The sequence below is a fragment of the Malus sylvestris genome, chromosome 17 (genome assembly GCF_916048215.2).
Source record: "Malus sylvestris chromosome 17, drMalSylv7.2, whole genome shotgun sequence".
In the NCBI taxonomy this organism is placed as follows: domain Eukaryota; kingdom Viridiplantae; phylum Streptophyta; class Magnoliopsida; order Rosales; family Rosaceae; genus Malus; species Malus sylvestris.
This window is the reverse complement of record NC_062276.1, coordinates 2,519,330-2,536,133: the sequence shown is the minus strand read 5'-3', so window position 1 is coordinate 2,536,133 and position 16,804 is coordinate 2,519,330. Positions and strand designations below refer to the sequence as shown.

Here is a 16,804-nt window from a genome sequence, read left to right as displayed (position 1 = left end):
TCATAGAAAATCGAAGTTACCTTGATCTTTTGCAGGGGAATTTGGGAAATGAGAGCGTATTTAGCTGAGTAAACATCGACATACACAGTTCTTAAGCTGCCGGTTGAACTCCTGAGCTACTGCATTTAGAGGGTTCACGCAAGCGCTCTTGTCCAGATTACCAGGCTTCGATTTGTGCAAATAGCACTATAAGGCAAGCGTCTGCGAGGGGAAGAAGTTCAGAGTAAAAAATGGACACTGGGAAAAAAATTGAGACAAAAAGTTAACTTTCTCAGCTGAATGCTGATTGCAGTTGATATAATTTACATTTTGCACTGTTCGTCGATCAGCAAATACAAATTAAATTTGAAATGTAAACTGTTTCATTAATATTTTGATGAAATTTTCTTTCTTTTATTTGAAACAAAGAACCCTACGTATACAAGGTAAGAAGGAATCAGAAACCGAAAATTATAAAGGTGCAACCTGGTGCGGCTTACACCAGAAGCTGCTCGAATTTCAGATGCTTCAATCCTGCCAAATCGATTTGGAAGGGAAGCTAAAACTTGAGAACCCTATGATTGCAACAGATGGCCGAAAAAGTGCACTTTCTAGCACAATGGCAGCTTCTGTAGCTGACGCGAACTCCATGAACTTCGTACGGATGCACAAGGGAATATAACTGTTGGAAGCCTCTTACTTTCCTCAAGATCAGGAAAATCGATGGTGTAGTGAAGTCCGCGGCTCTCATGCCTAGCAAGGGCGCTGCTCACCACCAGTTTTGCACAACAGAAGAAGTTTCTCATTTCGCAAGTCTCAAGCCCCACCATTGTCGGTTCCCATCCCATCTGAAATAAGTAGTCTTCCCACTTATCCTCCAGATCACGAATCTTTTGCTTTGCTGTTTCAAGCCTCGTTGTAGAACGTACAATTCCAACATACTTCCACATGATCAATTGCACTTCTTTTCTTACTTCCCTTGTCATTGCCAAAATTTTTTTGATGGCATTGCTCTCGAGTGAGACAGGCACGACTGGTCTGGCCCACCAATCTGAAGACCTGAAGTCGACGCTAGAGCACTTCATGTGTTCAATTGAGGGCTGGACTGCTCTTCGTGCGAAAACTAGTGCTTCAAGCAATGAGTTACTAGCAAGACGGTTGGCTCCATGCAAACCTGTGCAAGCAACTTCGCCTGCCACGTACAGGCCCTGCACATTTGTCTCTCCCTGGAGTCCAGCACGGACTCCCCCACACATATAGTGAGCAGCAGGAACAACGGGAATTGGCTGGCAAGTTATGTCCAAGCCATACTTAAGGCACTCGGCTGCTATGTTGGGGAAGTGTGAGAGGATTTTTTCTCTGGGCTTGTGACTTATATCAAGTAGCACATACTTCTCATTTCGCTTTTTAAGCTGGTCGTCTATGCCTCTGGCCACCACATCCCTTGGGGCAAGTTCTGCTCGTTCATCATAGAGTGGCATAAACCTTTCCATGTCTAGATTGTACAAGATGCCTCCATCACCTCTGACAGCTTCAGTGATGAGAAATGCATTGTCTCGAGCCTTGGATGGTTGGATGGGAAGGCCTTCATCGGCTAATGCCGTTGGATGGAACTGAACAAATCTGTAGAGAAAACCATAAACAGGTGTGAGCTATCAAGTTCAAAAGCTATAACATAACACTTAACAACCGTGTAGCTTAACATTGCTTGTAAGATCATTCCACATTTAAATTTCCAGTCTGGGTGACAGCTTAGTAGTATAAGTTTAATCAGTTGTAGAAGAAAACATTGTCAACTGAAATGCTGTGAAACCAAGGCGTAAAGGTCTTATTCAAATCTTCAAAATGACCTTTTGATCGTCTCACATGATCATTCTACCCATATTACTACTACTCATTTGATTACTCAACATTTCAAGCAATAAAGTATTCTCCCAAAAAAATTCAAAATAGTGATATATGTTTTACTTACTCCATGTTGGATATCACAGCTTGAGCTCGATGGGCCATCGCAATTCCATCCCCTGTGGCTACCTACATGAAATAATCAAGAACAATTAGACCGAGTGTTATGCTTATTATGATAAAAGAGGTCATAACTCTCTGACCATAATTTTCTGTCTCTTAATACTTAAATAAGGAATTGCATCTTATTCTACTATATAAGGGAAACAACAATTACAGGGCACTTCAAAACATGAAGTACCGGAGGATTTGTAGTTGTCGGATAGATTTGTCCAGCCCCACCTGACGCAAGTAAAGTCACCTTTGAGATAAACCGTATCACCTGAAAATACAAAATAAGGAGTTAGAATTTCAAATATGAAATATGTTTCCATTAGCGAACAAGGCAAGGAAGATGATGATGATTTTATAGTTTTTTTTTAGCAAACTATTGCCCTATAAAACTTAAAGAGAAGATGTGGTGAATTGTAATCACCTCTTGTGTTTCTGTATTTAAAGTGTCAACTCCAAGACAAACTGTATCGGAACCATCCTGCGTTGCCAGAAATCATTTTTCTGTTAGCCAAAAAGGGAAAAGCCTTCACACAATTCCATCAATCAGTTTAACCAATATCTGATCATACTTTCATAACACAAAACATTAGGAAACAGTAAACCTGGCAAGTTAGCAAATCTATCGCAAGATGGTGTTCAAACATGAAGATATTAGGATCCTTAAGAGCTGCCTTCAACAGAGCCCGTTCAATCTCCCTTCCAGTCATATCAGCAGCATGAACAATCCTGTGATGAGAGTGACCTCCCTCTCTTGCTAGGTGTAAGTTTCCATCCTCCCCATGATCAAAGGATGCCCCCATTGCAATCAGTTCTCTAATTCTTTCGGGTCCTTCAGTACAGACAACCTGGACAATATATCAAACATTAGAAAAAGCATGAACAAATACACACATACCTATTCGCAGCAATAAATTATTATCTGAAACTTATAGTTCTTTACATACTCTGACAGTCTCCTCGTCGCAGAGATAAGCGCCTGCTACAATGGTGTCCTGCATATGACTCTCCACAGAATCCGATTGGGAAAGAACAGCACTAACACCACCTTGAGCATAGTTTGTATTGCTCTCATGAGGTTCAGCCTTGGTAATCACAGCAACGGATCCATGTTTTGCCACTTCAAGGGCATAGCGGAGCCCGGCAACTCCACTTCCAATAACAGCAAAATCAAAAAACTTTGTGGAACCATCTCTCAAGCTTGATGAAGTGATTGTTCTTAAGGTCTTTGAGTTCTCGGTAATTGGAGATAGGGAAAAGTTACATCTTTGGATCTGCAAGAACTTTGATACCCCGCGTGACCTGGAAAATTGTGGAAAAATGTGTAAGCATGGCATTAGACAACCAAAATCCAGATAGCAGAATAGCAGTTCCAACAACTTCAAAGTGAAGCAAAAGACATATATATAGATTATAAACAGGATCAAGGCAGTAACCAGATACCATGAAAGGTCTTTCTGTATGCATCCACTAAATGTAACATTGGAAATCCAAGAAGTCCTTCTACAACCTTGTCCCTTGATGTCCCTCACTTTACAATGGAGTCTACCACTTCCGGCGGGTATACAAGTTGTCATTGCAAACCTCCTGTGGGTTTACTAGATTAAGGGATAAAACCATATTAGCAATCTTAACTAGGAATCTGCATCTTGTTAAAATAAAAGATACAAGAGAAATCACACACAACCGATCATCATAGATCATCATAGATTCGCGAAATTAAGAAAAGGAACGAGGTTTCAATCCCCAAACCCATCGGCAATGGGGAGAGTGACCCAACTCCTTATAAGCCCTTGTAAGGCTCCTTAACTTTCCGACGCGGGACAATTCTTTACATTCTCACAGATTCATCAGCAAATATGCAAAAAGGAAAACCAGAACACCACCAAGGTGGAAACTTTTTAGATCCCATTTGATATCTACCCAAAAACTAGTAGAAAAACGAGTGCAATAAAAGAGAAGAAACAAAACATATGGATTAAGCATAACTTTTTGAAAACATAAGATTCAATGACCCAACAAAAATCCGAAAAAAAAAAATAAATATATATCAACATATACCCAATAAAAGTTTCAAACTTCCATTGAATTCAAACAAATCCACCAAAAATTGAAGCACCCATTGAGGCATTGAATCAAACAGTTGAGCCTCAACACTTACATATATTGTTCTTACAAAAACTTCAGACTCCGGCAGACCAAACGTATCTGAATGATGGGCGCTGCTGCCTTTCAGTCAATGAACCTAAAATCCCGACGAGGAGAAAAACAGAAACTATATTAATATATTATAGCAAACAGATGGATTCCGACGAAACCATTTTTTGGGCATACGAATAAAAATATGCGATTTGCAGATTACAAGAAAGTGAGATGGAAGGGTGGAAAGAATTCCTACATTCCACAGACGACTCAGAGGTGGAAGCTTTTTTTGTAGCTAGAGAAGCTTCGAGGAACTTGGCGCCATACTTTCCTTATGTGCTGCCATCCCTCTGCCTCTCTCTTTCTTTTTCTAATTTTTTTTTTTTTTGTCCTGAATTGTTAATTCTTTTGTCCTCATATTAACGGTTAGTTTAGTTGATTCTTAGCATACACAATTACTCATTAAGTATTGTAATTTAAGTGATTAAGAATAATTACTCCATAGTTACGTCTTCAACTTCACTTTAATTATATTGTAGGTTCCACCACTTAGTACTACTTTCTTTTCACTTTCAAGTGAGATATCTTATGTTCGATTCTTGCCAAAGACGAATTTGAACTAAATTACTACTAGCTCATTGTGAGGCTAAATCTACCATCTTCTTTTAGGATAGATAATATCATTTGTTAAAAAAGCATAAACAAAAAACAAATTGTATTGTATGTTTCGACCAAAACTGCAATTATAAGTTAGGCTAGCTTATTGTGGATATGTGTTTGGCTGTTTGAATTTGAGTTCAAATACCGCTTCATATAAAAATTTGTCAATTAGAGAGATTCTTGGATTATGATTTCACTTTATTTATTATGAATAATTTAAAGAAAAAATAATGAAAAATGCTTTAAAAACTTTGAGTTTTAACGATAAAGACAAAATGAATAGTAAAGTTAATAGTACCAAGATTGATTTTTTAGTGTAAAATTTTGATTTTTCGTTAAAGTGAACAGTACTTGAGACTTTTCGTTAAAGTTCCTATAATTTAAATTATAAGTTAAGAATGGACAGAAAATAAAAGGATCCAAATTCAATTGGACCATACCATTCCAATGTGCAAGAGAAAATGGGAAGCAATGAGGCGTTTGTTTAGAAAAAAAGAAAAAAAGAGTGGTGGAAATTAATTGGAAAAGTGTGAGTTTTAGTTTATTTGTTTTTTATTCACTTGGTACGAATATTATGGGGTATGCGGTACATGTAGGTAGATAACGGAGTATGTGACAAAAAGACAAATAGAAGTATAAAATTATCATAAAATTCAAACTTTAAGTGCGGAAGTGGGACAAAAAAAAAATTTAGGTATGAAAGTTGAAATTTTACAATACTTGACGGTAGTAAAGTGAGAATTACCTTTTTTTTAACTAATATATAAGTGAAGATCAATACTCGTAGGTAAAGGTATCATATGGTGGCGGTGTTGATTCAAAAGCTGAGGAGGTAGTTGATCAAAAGCTTTGGTCAAAAGGGTGTTTGGGAAAGAAGAGGTTATAGTCATGAGAATTTTGGGCCACTAGAGCATAATCTTGAAAAAAGTGATCATGGATTGGCCACCCAAAGGTCCCAAAAAGTGCAAAATAGCCAATTGGGTGGGTGGGGTCTTCTCATTTGTTTTGATTTTGATGCAAACGAAAACTTATTCCAACTCTTCAATTTGGATATTTAATCCATCACCTAGGAAACAAAGTCAATTTGGAATTGTATTTGTAATGTATATGTGAGTTTAGCCTCTCTCTTGTGACAGCAGCGAATCGTTCTCATTTATCTAAGTTTGAGTTTCTCTTTTCTTATTTACAAGTTAGAATAACTTTATAATAGAATAATACATTTTCAAAAGTATTTGGCTCTTTAATCAAAATAGTCTTTGAGGTTGTCATAATTTTTCACTTTGATTCCTGACATTGAAAATCGATAGAAATTATCTCAAAGCTTGTCCATCGTCAATCATTTTAGTCATTATTTGAAAGATTTCCGTTTAATGGAAAAGCAAGTGGAGGGGTTAATTGGACGAATATACCCTCAATCTAATAGAGATTTTTCACGAAATAACCAAAAAATAATTGATAGTAGACATACTTAAGGACCAGTTCTATCGATTTCCAATCTCAATGACCAAAGTGAGAAATTATGTCAATCTCATAGACCATTTTAACTAAAAATAAGGATAAATGTTCTAATATCAGAGAATTGGTTATGTAGGGTGAGGTTTCTTTCTTGTCTATCGATTATTTCATAAATGGGTTCAAGACCTAAACATGTTCGGAAAACGACTTTCCGGGCGAGACATCTCTAGAGTCCACCAGACTCCACACGCGCCTCTTTGAACTCTGGATTCCGGAAGCCAAACAAAGAAGGCAGGCGTTTGCACCAGAAAATTCGATAGGGACAAGAACAATTGAATGGATTAGGCCACAATTTTGTTCGTTACAAAATGATTGAAATAACATATATTGAAATATTAGCATATATCCATAACTAAGATGCTAGCGCAAGACCTGATGTAAAATTGAACGTAGTAGTGTTTTGAATTCATACATCCGACTTTACTTAGTGATAAAACATTTTTATTACAGATTGATATGTTATATTAGGGAAAGTGATTTTTTTTTTTTCAAACAAAGGAGGACAATTGATGGCAAGCCACATTTATTCATCCATTTTCAAATATGGAGAGGCTATGAAGAATTTCACTCTACCAGTAGCCAGGGTCAAACAGACTTACCAACTCAGAGCATTGAATTCGGGACCTCCCACATGTTCTTGTTTATTGGGTAACTGCAGTTCGCGACCTTATCATTGGACCACTTGATGTGATTTGGGAAAGTATTTTGTCACACACATTTTTTAGCTTCTCACATACCCTTATTTATTTATGGCTATCGAATTCAATAAATCAAACGAAATCAATAGTCACGATTAAACAGAGGTTTGGGAAAGTGGTTTTTCACACACTTTTTTAGGCCTTCATTAGAGCCCAAAAAATGGAGAGAAAGTGAGCATTGGGCTTTCAAGTAACTGGCCCACTCGAGGGTCGACGGTGCCACCTGGACCTACCACGTAATCGGGAGCGTTGAAACGGTCATCGACATTTGGGCCTAGGCCTCTGCAGTCCGGAGCGCAGATATACGCGGGCGCGGTTTTATAATTTTTTTTTTTTTTTTTCAGGCGGTTCCTTAACTGTCGCTCATCACAAATTAAACCAAGATTACAAGCAAACAGCAATCTCTTCAATTTCTTCTTCTTCTTCTTGATCCATAATTTCAATTCCGTACTCAGAAACCCTAGCATTGTGCCGTCGTCAGCAACCGGAGGAGGCAGAGATGGGAAACTTGCTGGACAAGGAGCCACCGCCGCCGATGGTGCTCGTACCGCCGCTTTTCGACTACCCTCCTCTCGCCGCCCGCACCAGGTTTTGCCCTAACTCCGCCCCTTACGATCCTCTTCGCGTCTCTTTATTTTTCATTCGATTTTTTGTTTTTGTGAATTCTTGAAAGTTTGAGGTCGTCACTGCTTACTGTGAGTGGAGTGCCACTCTCCTTGCTAAAATTGGCCGGCGTTTGATTATCTGCAGCAATTAAGTCGTCGTTGAATGCGTTTATTTGATTTTTTTAGTGATTTTTTTTTTTATTTTGTTTGAATTTTGAGAATAATTTTGATGCAGGATGTTGGAGTCGTCGTATGACTTGTTGTTTGGGAAGCTTGCTTTGAAATGTCTGTTTGACGATTACTTTGAACAAGCCCGGCATTTCAGCACAATGATCATGCTGAAGCCCATCGACGACCCCCACGTCGATTTGGTTGCAACTGTATCCTTCATGATGTTGATTTTTAGAAAGTTGATGGTTTGATGCCAGGGGAAATATTTTCGCTTTTTTTGTTTCCTTAATATGTTTAGGTTGCAGGACCGCTCGATCACAAACCCGAGGAGAATATAATTGGAAATGCATTTTTCCGCTGGCAAAGGTACTTGGAAGTAGTATCAGATTCCCATTGTATTTGTACATGAATTGCATTTTATGGGCGATATCTTGGACGTAAATGTGGTATCGAAAACAATATCTTAATATTTTGTTGATTTGTCAGTGATGTTGATGATCCTCACACATTCATGGACCTCTTCGTGTCAAATGCTGATCCGTAAGGACATCTCTCTGAATTAAAAGAGTGTTGTGTTTTGCTTTTGATTTTTTTTGGGTTTTCATGTTCAAAAAGCATGAATATTTATTTACATATTCCCATTTTTTGCTTCACTTCAGGGTTTTGCAGATGAGGGCCTGTGCTTACTACCCTAGATACGGATTGGGAGCGTTTGGAATTTTCCCAATGTTGCTGAAAAAAAGGTGCGTCGTATGGAAAACCTCCTAGTAGAAATAGTTGATTCACATACACATGAAATGTAGAATGTTGACAGAGCTCGTTACTCTTGTAGAATAACTTCTGAAGACTTTGGTGTTATGGGATTGAGATATGGCTCGTCAAACTTGTCAGTTGGCGCCACTGTCATGCCCTTCTCCTGTATGTAACCTCAATTTCAGTTCTTTGAGTATTCTTGCTTATGAGTCATACATAACTGATACCTATGTTGTGGTTCTGAAAATTCATTTTTTTTTATCTGTATCATGGCACATCTAGTAATCTTATCTCGTAAGCTATCAACTCTCCCAATAAAATCTGGGAAAAAAAATTGAAATGTTGCTGGATGAACTCATGTTTGCCTGATCTATAAACTTATATTGTTAGATTGCACTTTTGCATGGTTTGAATATTAGAAGGGAAGAGAACTTTGGAGTTTGTAGAGTCATCATTTCTACCTAAACGTACAAGGTGCATTGAAAACATTTTTAATGTAATTATCCGTTTATGCAGTGAAAGATGATTGTCCAAGAAGGGCATGGTTGGTGAGCAAGATGGGAAGACTAACAGCTGGGGTGCAGTATGAGCCTGAATGTAAGTCACTTAGATGCCTTAACATTAAGGGACTGAATGTAGTTTTTCAGAATTGGATATATGTTTTTACCATGAAGTAGAAGAATTTCACTTGAGAATGTCACCGTATCTGTAGTACAAGATTCTTAAAGAACCAATTTCCCTTCTTACTTTCTAGTTTGTAGTTTTTGTGTACATTGGTATGAGCTGTTCTCAAAAATTCAGATGAGGATCTTAGTGCAATTTTATTTCAAGTGATTATCTTGTTGGTTAATTCTTTTTAGATGGGAGTAAAGATACTCAAAAGTACAAAAATTTAAAGAATTGGAGTGCTGCAATTGGTTATGGAGTGGGATCAAGCAGCCCTTTGAGTCCATCATTCAATTTTGGTCTCGAGCTGTCAAGAAGTTCTCAGGTTTGTTTTGTTTAGTTTTAGTTACTTTTGTGAAGTTTAATCAGTTCCAAGTCTCGAGTGTTTACCTGACATTCAATCGTTGCATGGTTTTCTCCCAATGCTGGATGCTTGATAGCATGTTATACAACTCGTTGTGGATCTCAAACATTAATTTTTGTACTGCAGTTCATTGCCTCATTCTATCAACATGTGGTGGTCCAAAGACGGGTATTGTCTATCACTGGTTTGTTATATGCGACAGAATAAATCTTTTAAATTAGTTTTTATCTTTTGATTAACATATACTGTACTAATTAGCTATAAACTGCTTTAACGGAACAGGTGAAAAACCCCCTCGAAGAAAATGAAGTGGTTGGAATTACAAATTATATCGATTTTGGCTTTGAATTGCAGACAAGGTAAATAATTAAATGTATGTAATTTGCAACAAATTTGGTGATAACTGATTATATTATGATGCTATTTTAGGGTTGATGATATCAAATCATCAAGCGATGTACCAGAATCAAATGATGTACCAGAATCAAGCAATGTACCTAAATCGAGCAATGGACCTAATGCCCCAGATTCTACCTTTCAAGTAGCTGCATCTTGGCAAGCCAATAAGAACTTCATGCTGAAGGTAGTGTATCTGATGCAATCTTGTACTTGCAGTATTGGATCATATCAAGTTCATGAAACGCTTATTCTTTATCCATGCAGGGAAAGGTGGGCCCTCTCAGCTCATCGATTGCATTGGCATTTAAATCCTGGTGGAAACCTTCTTTCACATTCAGCGTTTCAGGTATCTCTAATTGGTAGATTTTCATGAGACGCATCAAACTTTAATTGTTATGACCTAATTAGGTCATAAACTAAACTAAATGGCTCATTAAAACACATGCTACATGTGTAACTAGATCCCTTTTGAAATATGAAGGACCATTAAACCTGTATTTCTATCTGCTTTGATTTTGTTAAATCTTGCTTTGCATTTGAATGTGATTGTGTCGAAATATTGGATGAGTACCAAAACGTTGATCCGTTTGTGTTTTGCAGCTACGAGAAATCACGTTGTTGGGGAGACAGGTTATGGTTTTGGCCTTCGCGTGGAGAATCTTAGACAAGCCAGGTTCATTCATTTGTTTTCTGCCTTTCCTTTTTCTTTTCCGCTGTTAGATGAGCTCTCATATTCTAATGCATGCATGCATGGTCAATGGTCATTTCGTCCTAAGGATATATGAACTCGTCTCACACAGAATGCATCGTTTTAACCATTTTGCAGTTATCAAAGAGCCGATCCAAATTTCGTCATGTTGACACCGAATAAGGAGCACCTGGCAGAAGGCATTGTTTGGAAAGTTGGGAAAAGACCGATGCTACAGTCAGATATAAATGCTGGAAATTTCGACGGCATTCCGAAGGAGCTAAGACCCCTGGGGAAAATCTTGTAACTCCTCATCTTTCTGACCTTTTTCCCTTTCAAGAACTGATCAATGCTCAGATGAGCATTCAAAAGCGTCGAGTTTCAAGTTGAAGCTCGTCTGCCTTTTTCGTAGACTAGGCGGCTTTACGTTTTGTTGTCTTTGGGGGGTTATATAAAATAGGAGGTTGTATTCATGCGTCTTGTGAATATGCACTGCCTTTTTTTGGGGACTCCTAGGAGACCAATCTAATCAATTGTTTTTAGTTCCATAACTGCGTTTCATGTTTACACTAATCATATGTTTAAGTTTATCTTACGTTGTCGGTCTCACGCCCAGATAAAGGAGGGGGGAGGGCGTAAGGTATTCGACAGCCGGCAATTTGTTTTCACAGATCTCTATGATATGTTATCATATTGGATTTTGAATTCGAGATTCAATCTGATGCGATGAAGTCATCGAAATTCGCAATAATTAGAGCGATTGATTTGGATTGTACCGGATTTTAAACTTCCTAGTAGTTTGTTAAGAAAAGGATGTGAAGCTTGAAGAAGGTTTGTTAGGAAAAATGGTTTGAAGCTTGGAATATATTAATGTGAAGAAATGGTCGAGGACAAAACAGGTTGTAATTTTTTGTCTTCTGGAAACAAACTCAATACAACGTCTTTGTGCATAGGATTGTGGTTTCGTCTTGGCCGGCAGTTTTAAAGTTTAAATAATGTAATACAACATAAAACTGGGAATTGGATACGCTCCGGACCTTAGTGTCCGAAGTCTAGGGATCAAATCATTTAGGCCGTTGATTGATGTGTAAAAGAAATTAGAGTTGTTGGTTTTGTATGATGGGTCAGGAAGATGAGTTAATGGGAACCGTTGGATTGAATTTTTGTGGTCTAGATGAATTGATCCCTAGGTTTCGGACACTAAGGTCTGGAGCGGATCCAATTCCATAAAACTGCCTCTTTGCATGATGAGGATTTTTTTTAATCACCTAAGCTCCAATTTTTACGTTTATAAACACATATATTTTATTGATTACGAGTTCGATACTTAAATGACGGGTTTTCTTATCCAGTGTTTACATTTGCAAACTAGTTACTCTATTGATTACGAGTTTGAGACCTAAATGACTTATTGTATTGCCTAATTTAACTTTTAGTTTTTTTTTAATATTGTTGTATATAAACAAAGTACATTTTTATTAAAAGTGTTTTGTTTACAAACAAGTTTTTACAAAAAGTTGAAGTGCTTTTTTACCAGGGTTTCCATAAAACACTTTCGTTTGGAAATACTTTTAAAATGAATAAAAACACTTTTGAAACCAATTCTTAATAAAAATGCAAGTAAATCCTGAAAAAACACTTCAATTGCTTTTGAAACCCTAAAACAATTTCATCAAATGCATTTTTAATCATTTTAAAAATACTTCTCAACTAGTCCTAAAATATTTAATTTTTTTTAACAACAGTAATTAAAAGTATTTTTTATTATCAAAAACAATTTTTAGCTCTCTAAAAACCCCCAAACAAAAAAGTAACTTGCATAAAGTAAATTTACCGTTAAATACATAAAATAAAATTTAAAAATAATAATGTATTATCATAATCATACTAAATTCGTTTCATATAAATCATTCTCGTAAACGGGAGCTCAGACATGAGAGGGTCCCAGGTCCCCACCAACTCTCTCGCTAGAGTACAATCCACATTAATCCACAATGTTCGTTATATAATTTTTGCTTGGATATAAATATCGCCGGAATCAAACCGGGCAATCCTTTCAGGGCAGCCGTCCAAAAAAAAAAAAAAAAACCAGATGGCTGCTTCTTCTTCACTGATTTCCACGCACTTCCACTCTTTTTCTCCACTTTCTCGCTCCCCAAACAGAAAGTTCCTTCCTTTCCCGCTCTCCAAACCCTTCTCCCGCCAAAAACCCGCCGCCTCAGCCTCCCCCATCCTCTCCCTCCTCCCCCACAAAACCCAGAAGCGGTCTCTGATCCCGCAGCAAAGGGCCTTCTGTCCGCCATGCCTCCACAAGCTTCTGCTCGCCACCAGGAACCCGTTCTCCTCGGTCGTCGAATCTCTCCTCATTGTTTGCGCTTCGGCGGTTCTGTCGCTTTCCCTGTTCATCGCCGATGTGGATCCGGCATCGGCTTTCGTCGTCACTCCGCCGAAGAAGCTGCAGTCCGATGAGCTCGCCACGGTTCAGCTCTTTCAGGAGAACACTCCCTCTGTTGTTTACATCACCAATCTTGCAGCCAGGTACCGTTAAAGTTTGAACATTTTGGATTTTGCTGAAAAATTGGGCCACTTTTTTAAATATTTTCAGTTTCTATTAGTTTTTATGTACAAGCTATATCCTACTTTAAATCAATCTAAACTGCGAAGAGCGGGATTCGAACTCGGGTGCATAGAGAGCACATTCGCTGTAGCCGCCATGTCTGCATTTTCGATATCTGTTTTGTTTGTGATTTCTGGGTTGTGGTTGGATTGTGATTTTGGAGTGATTGGTGTTTGTGGGTTTTAGGCAGGATGCGTTTACTCTGGACGTGTTTGAGGTACCGCAGGGGTCTGGGTCAGGCTTCGTGTGGGATACAGACGGCCACATTGTCACCAATTACCACGTGATTCGTGGTGCTTCCGATCTCAGGTTAGTTGGTTTTTGATTCGTTCTTTGTTGAAATGCATCAACTCTTTTGTTGCATTGAAGTTTGGTTTGGACGTTGTAACTTGGTTGTGGTATGAGAAAAGTGTGATTCTTTAATATGGTTCTGCTTTGCCTAAGCATCAAATGTATTGGTAACCAAATCGTGTTAAATATATATGAGTTCTCTATTCATTTTGACCTACTTCGGTTATGATAAGCTCGTTGTAATTTTGCTGAAGTTTGCAGCTTGCATCCATGATTGCCCATAACATAAGCATCATGTCATTAGACTTATGGAGTTTGGAGAGTCCCGGATTATAAGATGTAAATGGATTGCATTTGCATTTGAAGCTTTGAGACTCTTTTTAGTTCATTGGGTTCTGAATCCTTCGTAAATGTTGGAAACGCTTCTGCCACCAATGGAATTGAGTCCACTGTATGTCTGTTTAATAGATTTGTTTCTCCATATTTAGTGCCTTCATCACCTCACTCTTCTTATAAGCCATTCTTCAGTATACTTGCTTTTTCTCTGGTCGTGCTTGGGACACCCTTTGGTAACAAATTCAAATTATTTGTTTGACGTCATTTGGTCGTTTCAAAATGTATTTTGGTTAGATTCATTTTCGATTTGTTGACAGTGGCACTTCTCATGGTTGGTGATTGTATTCTATACCACTGTTACTTTTTTTACAGGGTCACACTTGCTGATCAGTCTACTTATGATGCAAAAGTTGTTGGATTTGACCAAGACAAGGATGTTGCTGTTCTACGTGTTGATGCCCCCAAAGAGAAACTAAGGCCCATACCAATTGGTCAATCTGCAGACTTGCTTGTTGGTCAGAAAGTGTTTGCTATCGGTAATCCTGTAAGTATTACTTTACTTTCAACCTGTCTTCTGCACTATGCTTATCTTTTTCTTTCAAATACAACTAAGATACTTGATGCTCATTTAGTTCAATTATTGGTAGATAATAAGTTAAGTGCAGTATTCTACACCTCTTTTCTACCAACATGATTGTGCTTACTATCAAACAGAGGCTGAATAAGCTTAAGAACATTTAATGATCTTTGGGTTTGGTTATGAAGGAACGTCTCCTCCTTGTAACAGGGCTTATAATTGCACGATCCTTCACTCACTATATTCTGTGAAGGGTTTCGTTATGGCTTTAAGCAAATGGTTGAACTAACTGACAATTTGATTTCCTTTTTATATAACTTTGCAGTTTGGGCTTGACCATACTCTTACCACTGGCGTTATCAGGTACAAATTCCATGAACTCTATCTTGACATGTTTGGATTGGCGGCAGTGGTCTGTTTTCGGTTCCTTCTCATTCTACACTCTTTTGCTGATGCATTCTTTCTGTTATTTATAGTGGGCTTCGTAGAGAAATTAGTTCTGCTGCTACTGGCCGTCCAATTCAAGACGTTATACAGACAGATGCAGCCATTAATCCTGGTAACAGTGGGGGGCCACTTCTAGATAGTACAGGAAGGCTTATCGGGATAAACACAGCTATATATTCTCCATCCGGTGCATCATCCGGTGTTGGATTTTCAATTCCAGTTGACACGGTGAGTAGATATCATGTGAAGTTCCTTCTTTTGACATTCCTTCATTAACATGCTTTGAGATAAAACTTCTGACTTACATTTTAATTTTTTACCTGTTCAGGTAAGTGGTATTGTTGACCAATTGGTCAAATTTGGGAAGGTCACTAGACCCATTTTAGGGATTAAGTTTGCACCTGATCAGTCTGTTGAACAGTTGGGGGTTAGTGGAGTGCTCGTCTTAGACGCACCAGCTAACGGTCCAGCTGGCAAAGCGGTATTCTCTCCTTTCCTGTTTTTCTTTTCGAAGTTTCATGTACGACAGAAATAATTTTGTTTTTGTTAGATAAAATGACTAAAGGGGAGCTGATGAACCTCCATTTTGCAGGGACTGTTACCAACCAAGCGTGACACATATGGTAGACTCATATTGGGTGACATTATAACATCTGTGAACGGAAAAAAGGTCAGCAATGGCAGCGACTTGTATAGAATTCTCGATCAGTGTAAAGTGGGCGATAAGGTATGTTCGTTTATCATATCACACTGTCCCTTTTAATTTCCAACTACCCTGTAAAAATCTGGAACCATTCTAGCACAAACGCACTTTTCTCCCTTCGGCCTTTTTTTCGTATTTCAACATTATAATGTAATCTTTTGGACCCAGGTGATTGTGGAGGTGTTGCGTGGTGATCATAAGGAGAAAATCCCTGTTCTACTTGAACCAAAGGCCGACGAGACATGAGACATGACCAGTTAAATGGTTCAGCATGTGTATGTAAAATGCAGTACGTATGGGGACGGATCGCCTTTGATCTGATGAATTCTCAGTTAACCGAAAAAACGGGACATATCGCCATCGTTTGTGTATTGATAGTCTTATGGAAGGGTCTTGTACATAAACTGTTTCAGTTAACAATTGATCCTTTGATATATGGTAAGTTGAATCTTCCATGTTTGTGATGCAGAACTGAACACCACAACTATGCTTGTATGTGTATATGGGTCGGGTTTTATCCAATTTTTTAGTTTTACAGATCGCTCATCAAGAGGGGTTGCCGATAGTGGAATTCGAACTTAAGCATTGCAAGATCTTGTAATTGTATTAGCTTATTGTGTACGTTTGTATTGCGCACTTATTAGTTATTTTTGTGAGAAAACAAGTTGACTGGCTTTCAGTCTCGACGTTTAGTGTTAATGGTTGGCTCGACTATGATAGTGTAAGTGTAGCGGTATTTTAAACTATTTAATCTACGAGTATGATCATTCAAATTAAGCGGAATGGAAGGATCACACTGCCAAAGCGAAAATTGAACAACCCAAAACGCTAGCTAGAAATATTAGGGAGAACTTGGGATGGATGAAGATTATAACATTCAACTCTTGAAATGAAAGATAGGTGGCCTAAAGCGTCTAAATATAATTAAACCCGGTCCGCGTTATCATCATGTGTAATTAAATAATATGATTCATCACTTCATCTTTGCAATGATTCATCACTCGTCTCTCTCAGATTTTTCAGTATGCCGGAAACACGGCTCAGTACACAAATTGTATTATAATATTGTGTACCTAGCCGTGTTTCCGCCATCCTAAAAAATGTCTCCTCCCATATGCCCTACAGTTTCCTGTGCAGTACGGTAGTCACCGTGGCTAAAACAAACAACAAAATTGCA

General features: G+C 38.1%; 3 protein-coding genes across 5 annotated transcripts; 2 read left to right on the top strand and 1 right to left on the bottom strand.

Moving 5' to 3' along the window:
- Positions 1-249: 249 nt before the first annotated feature.
- LOC126610575 (L-aspartate oxidase 2-a, chloroplastic-like) lies at positions 250-4,542 on the bottom strand. Of its 3 annotated transcripts, none has more exons than XM_050278676.1 (9): positions 4,394-4,542; positions 4,157-4,240; positions 3,439-3,593; positions 2,943-3,297; positions 2,601-2,843; positions 2,420-2,476; positions 2,186-2,266; positions 1,952-2,013; positions 250-1,602 (listed from the first exon to the last, which is right to left on the bottom strand). In XM_050278676.1, the coding sequence occupies exons 3-9, from the start codon at positions 3,570-3,572 to the stop codon at positions 591-593; spliced, it is 1,944 nt and encodes a 647-aa protein (XP_050134633.1). In that variant the 5' UTR covers positions 3,573-3,593; positions 4,157-4,240; positions 4,394-4,542; the 3' UTR covers positions 250-590. The 3 variants fall into 3 exon arrangements, with proteins under 3 accessions (XP_050134633.1, XP_050134632.1, XP_050134634.1); XM_050278675.1 differs by having other exon boundaries at positions 3,439-3,582; XM_050278677.1 differs by lacking the exon at positions 4,394-4,542 and having other exon boundaries at positions 4,157-4,385.
- A 2,824-nt stretch (positions 4,543-7,366) lies between these two features.
- On the top strand, positions 7,367-11,207 carry LOC126610573 (uncharacterized). Its single transcript, XM_050278673.1, has 14 exons — positions 7,367-7,598; positions 7,851-7,995; positions 8,085-8,152; positions 8,273-8,326; positions 8,446-8,529; positions 8,619-8,704; positions 9,056-9,136; positions 9,400-9,530; positions 9,696-9,737; positions 9,852-9,928; positions 9,999-10,152; positions 10,233-10,314; positions 10,569-10,641; positions 10,795-11,207. Exons 1-14 carry the CDS (start codon positions 7,510-7,512, stop codon positions 10,961-10,963), a joined length of 1,335 nt encoding a protein of 444 aa, XP_050134630.1. The 5' UTR covers positions 7,367-7,509; the 3' UTR covers positions 10,964-11,207.
- Positions 11,208-12,667: 1,460 nt separating this feature from the next.
- On the top strand, positions 12,668-16,098 carry LOC126610567 (protease Do-like 1, chloroplastic). The gene is made up of 8 exons (XM_050278665.1): positions 12,668-13,194; positions 13,460-13,582; positions 14,273-14,444; positions 14,803-14,840; positions 14,954-15,152; positions 15,253-15,405; positions 15,517-15,651; positions 15,796-16,098. Exons 1-8 carry the CDS (start codon positions 12,749-12,751, stop codon positions 15,871-15,873), a joined length of 1,344 nt encoding a protein of 447 aa, XP_050134622.1. The 5' UTR covers positions 12,668-12,748; the 3' UTR covers positions 15,874-16,098.
- Positions 16,099-16,804: the final 706 nt, after the last annotated feature.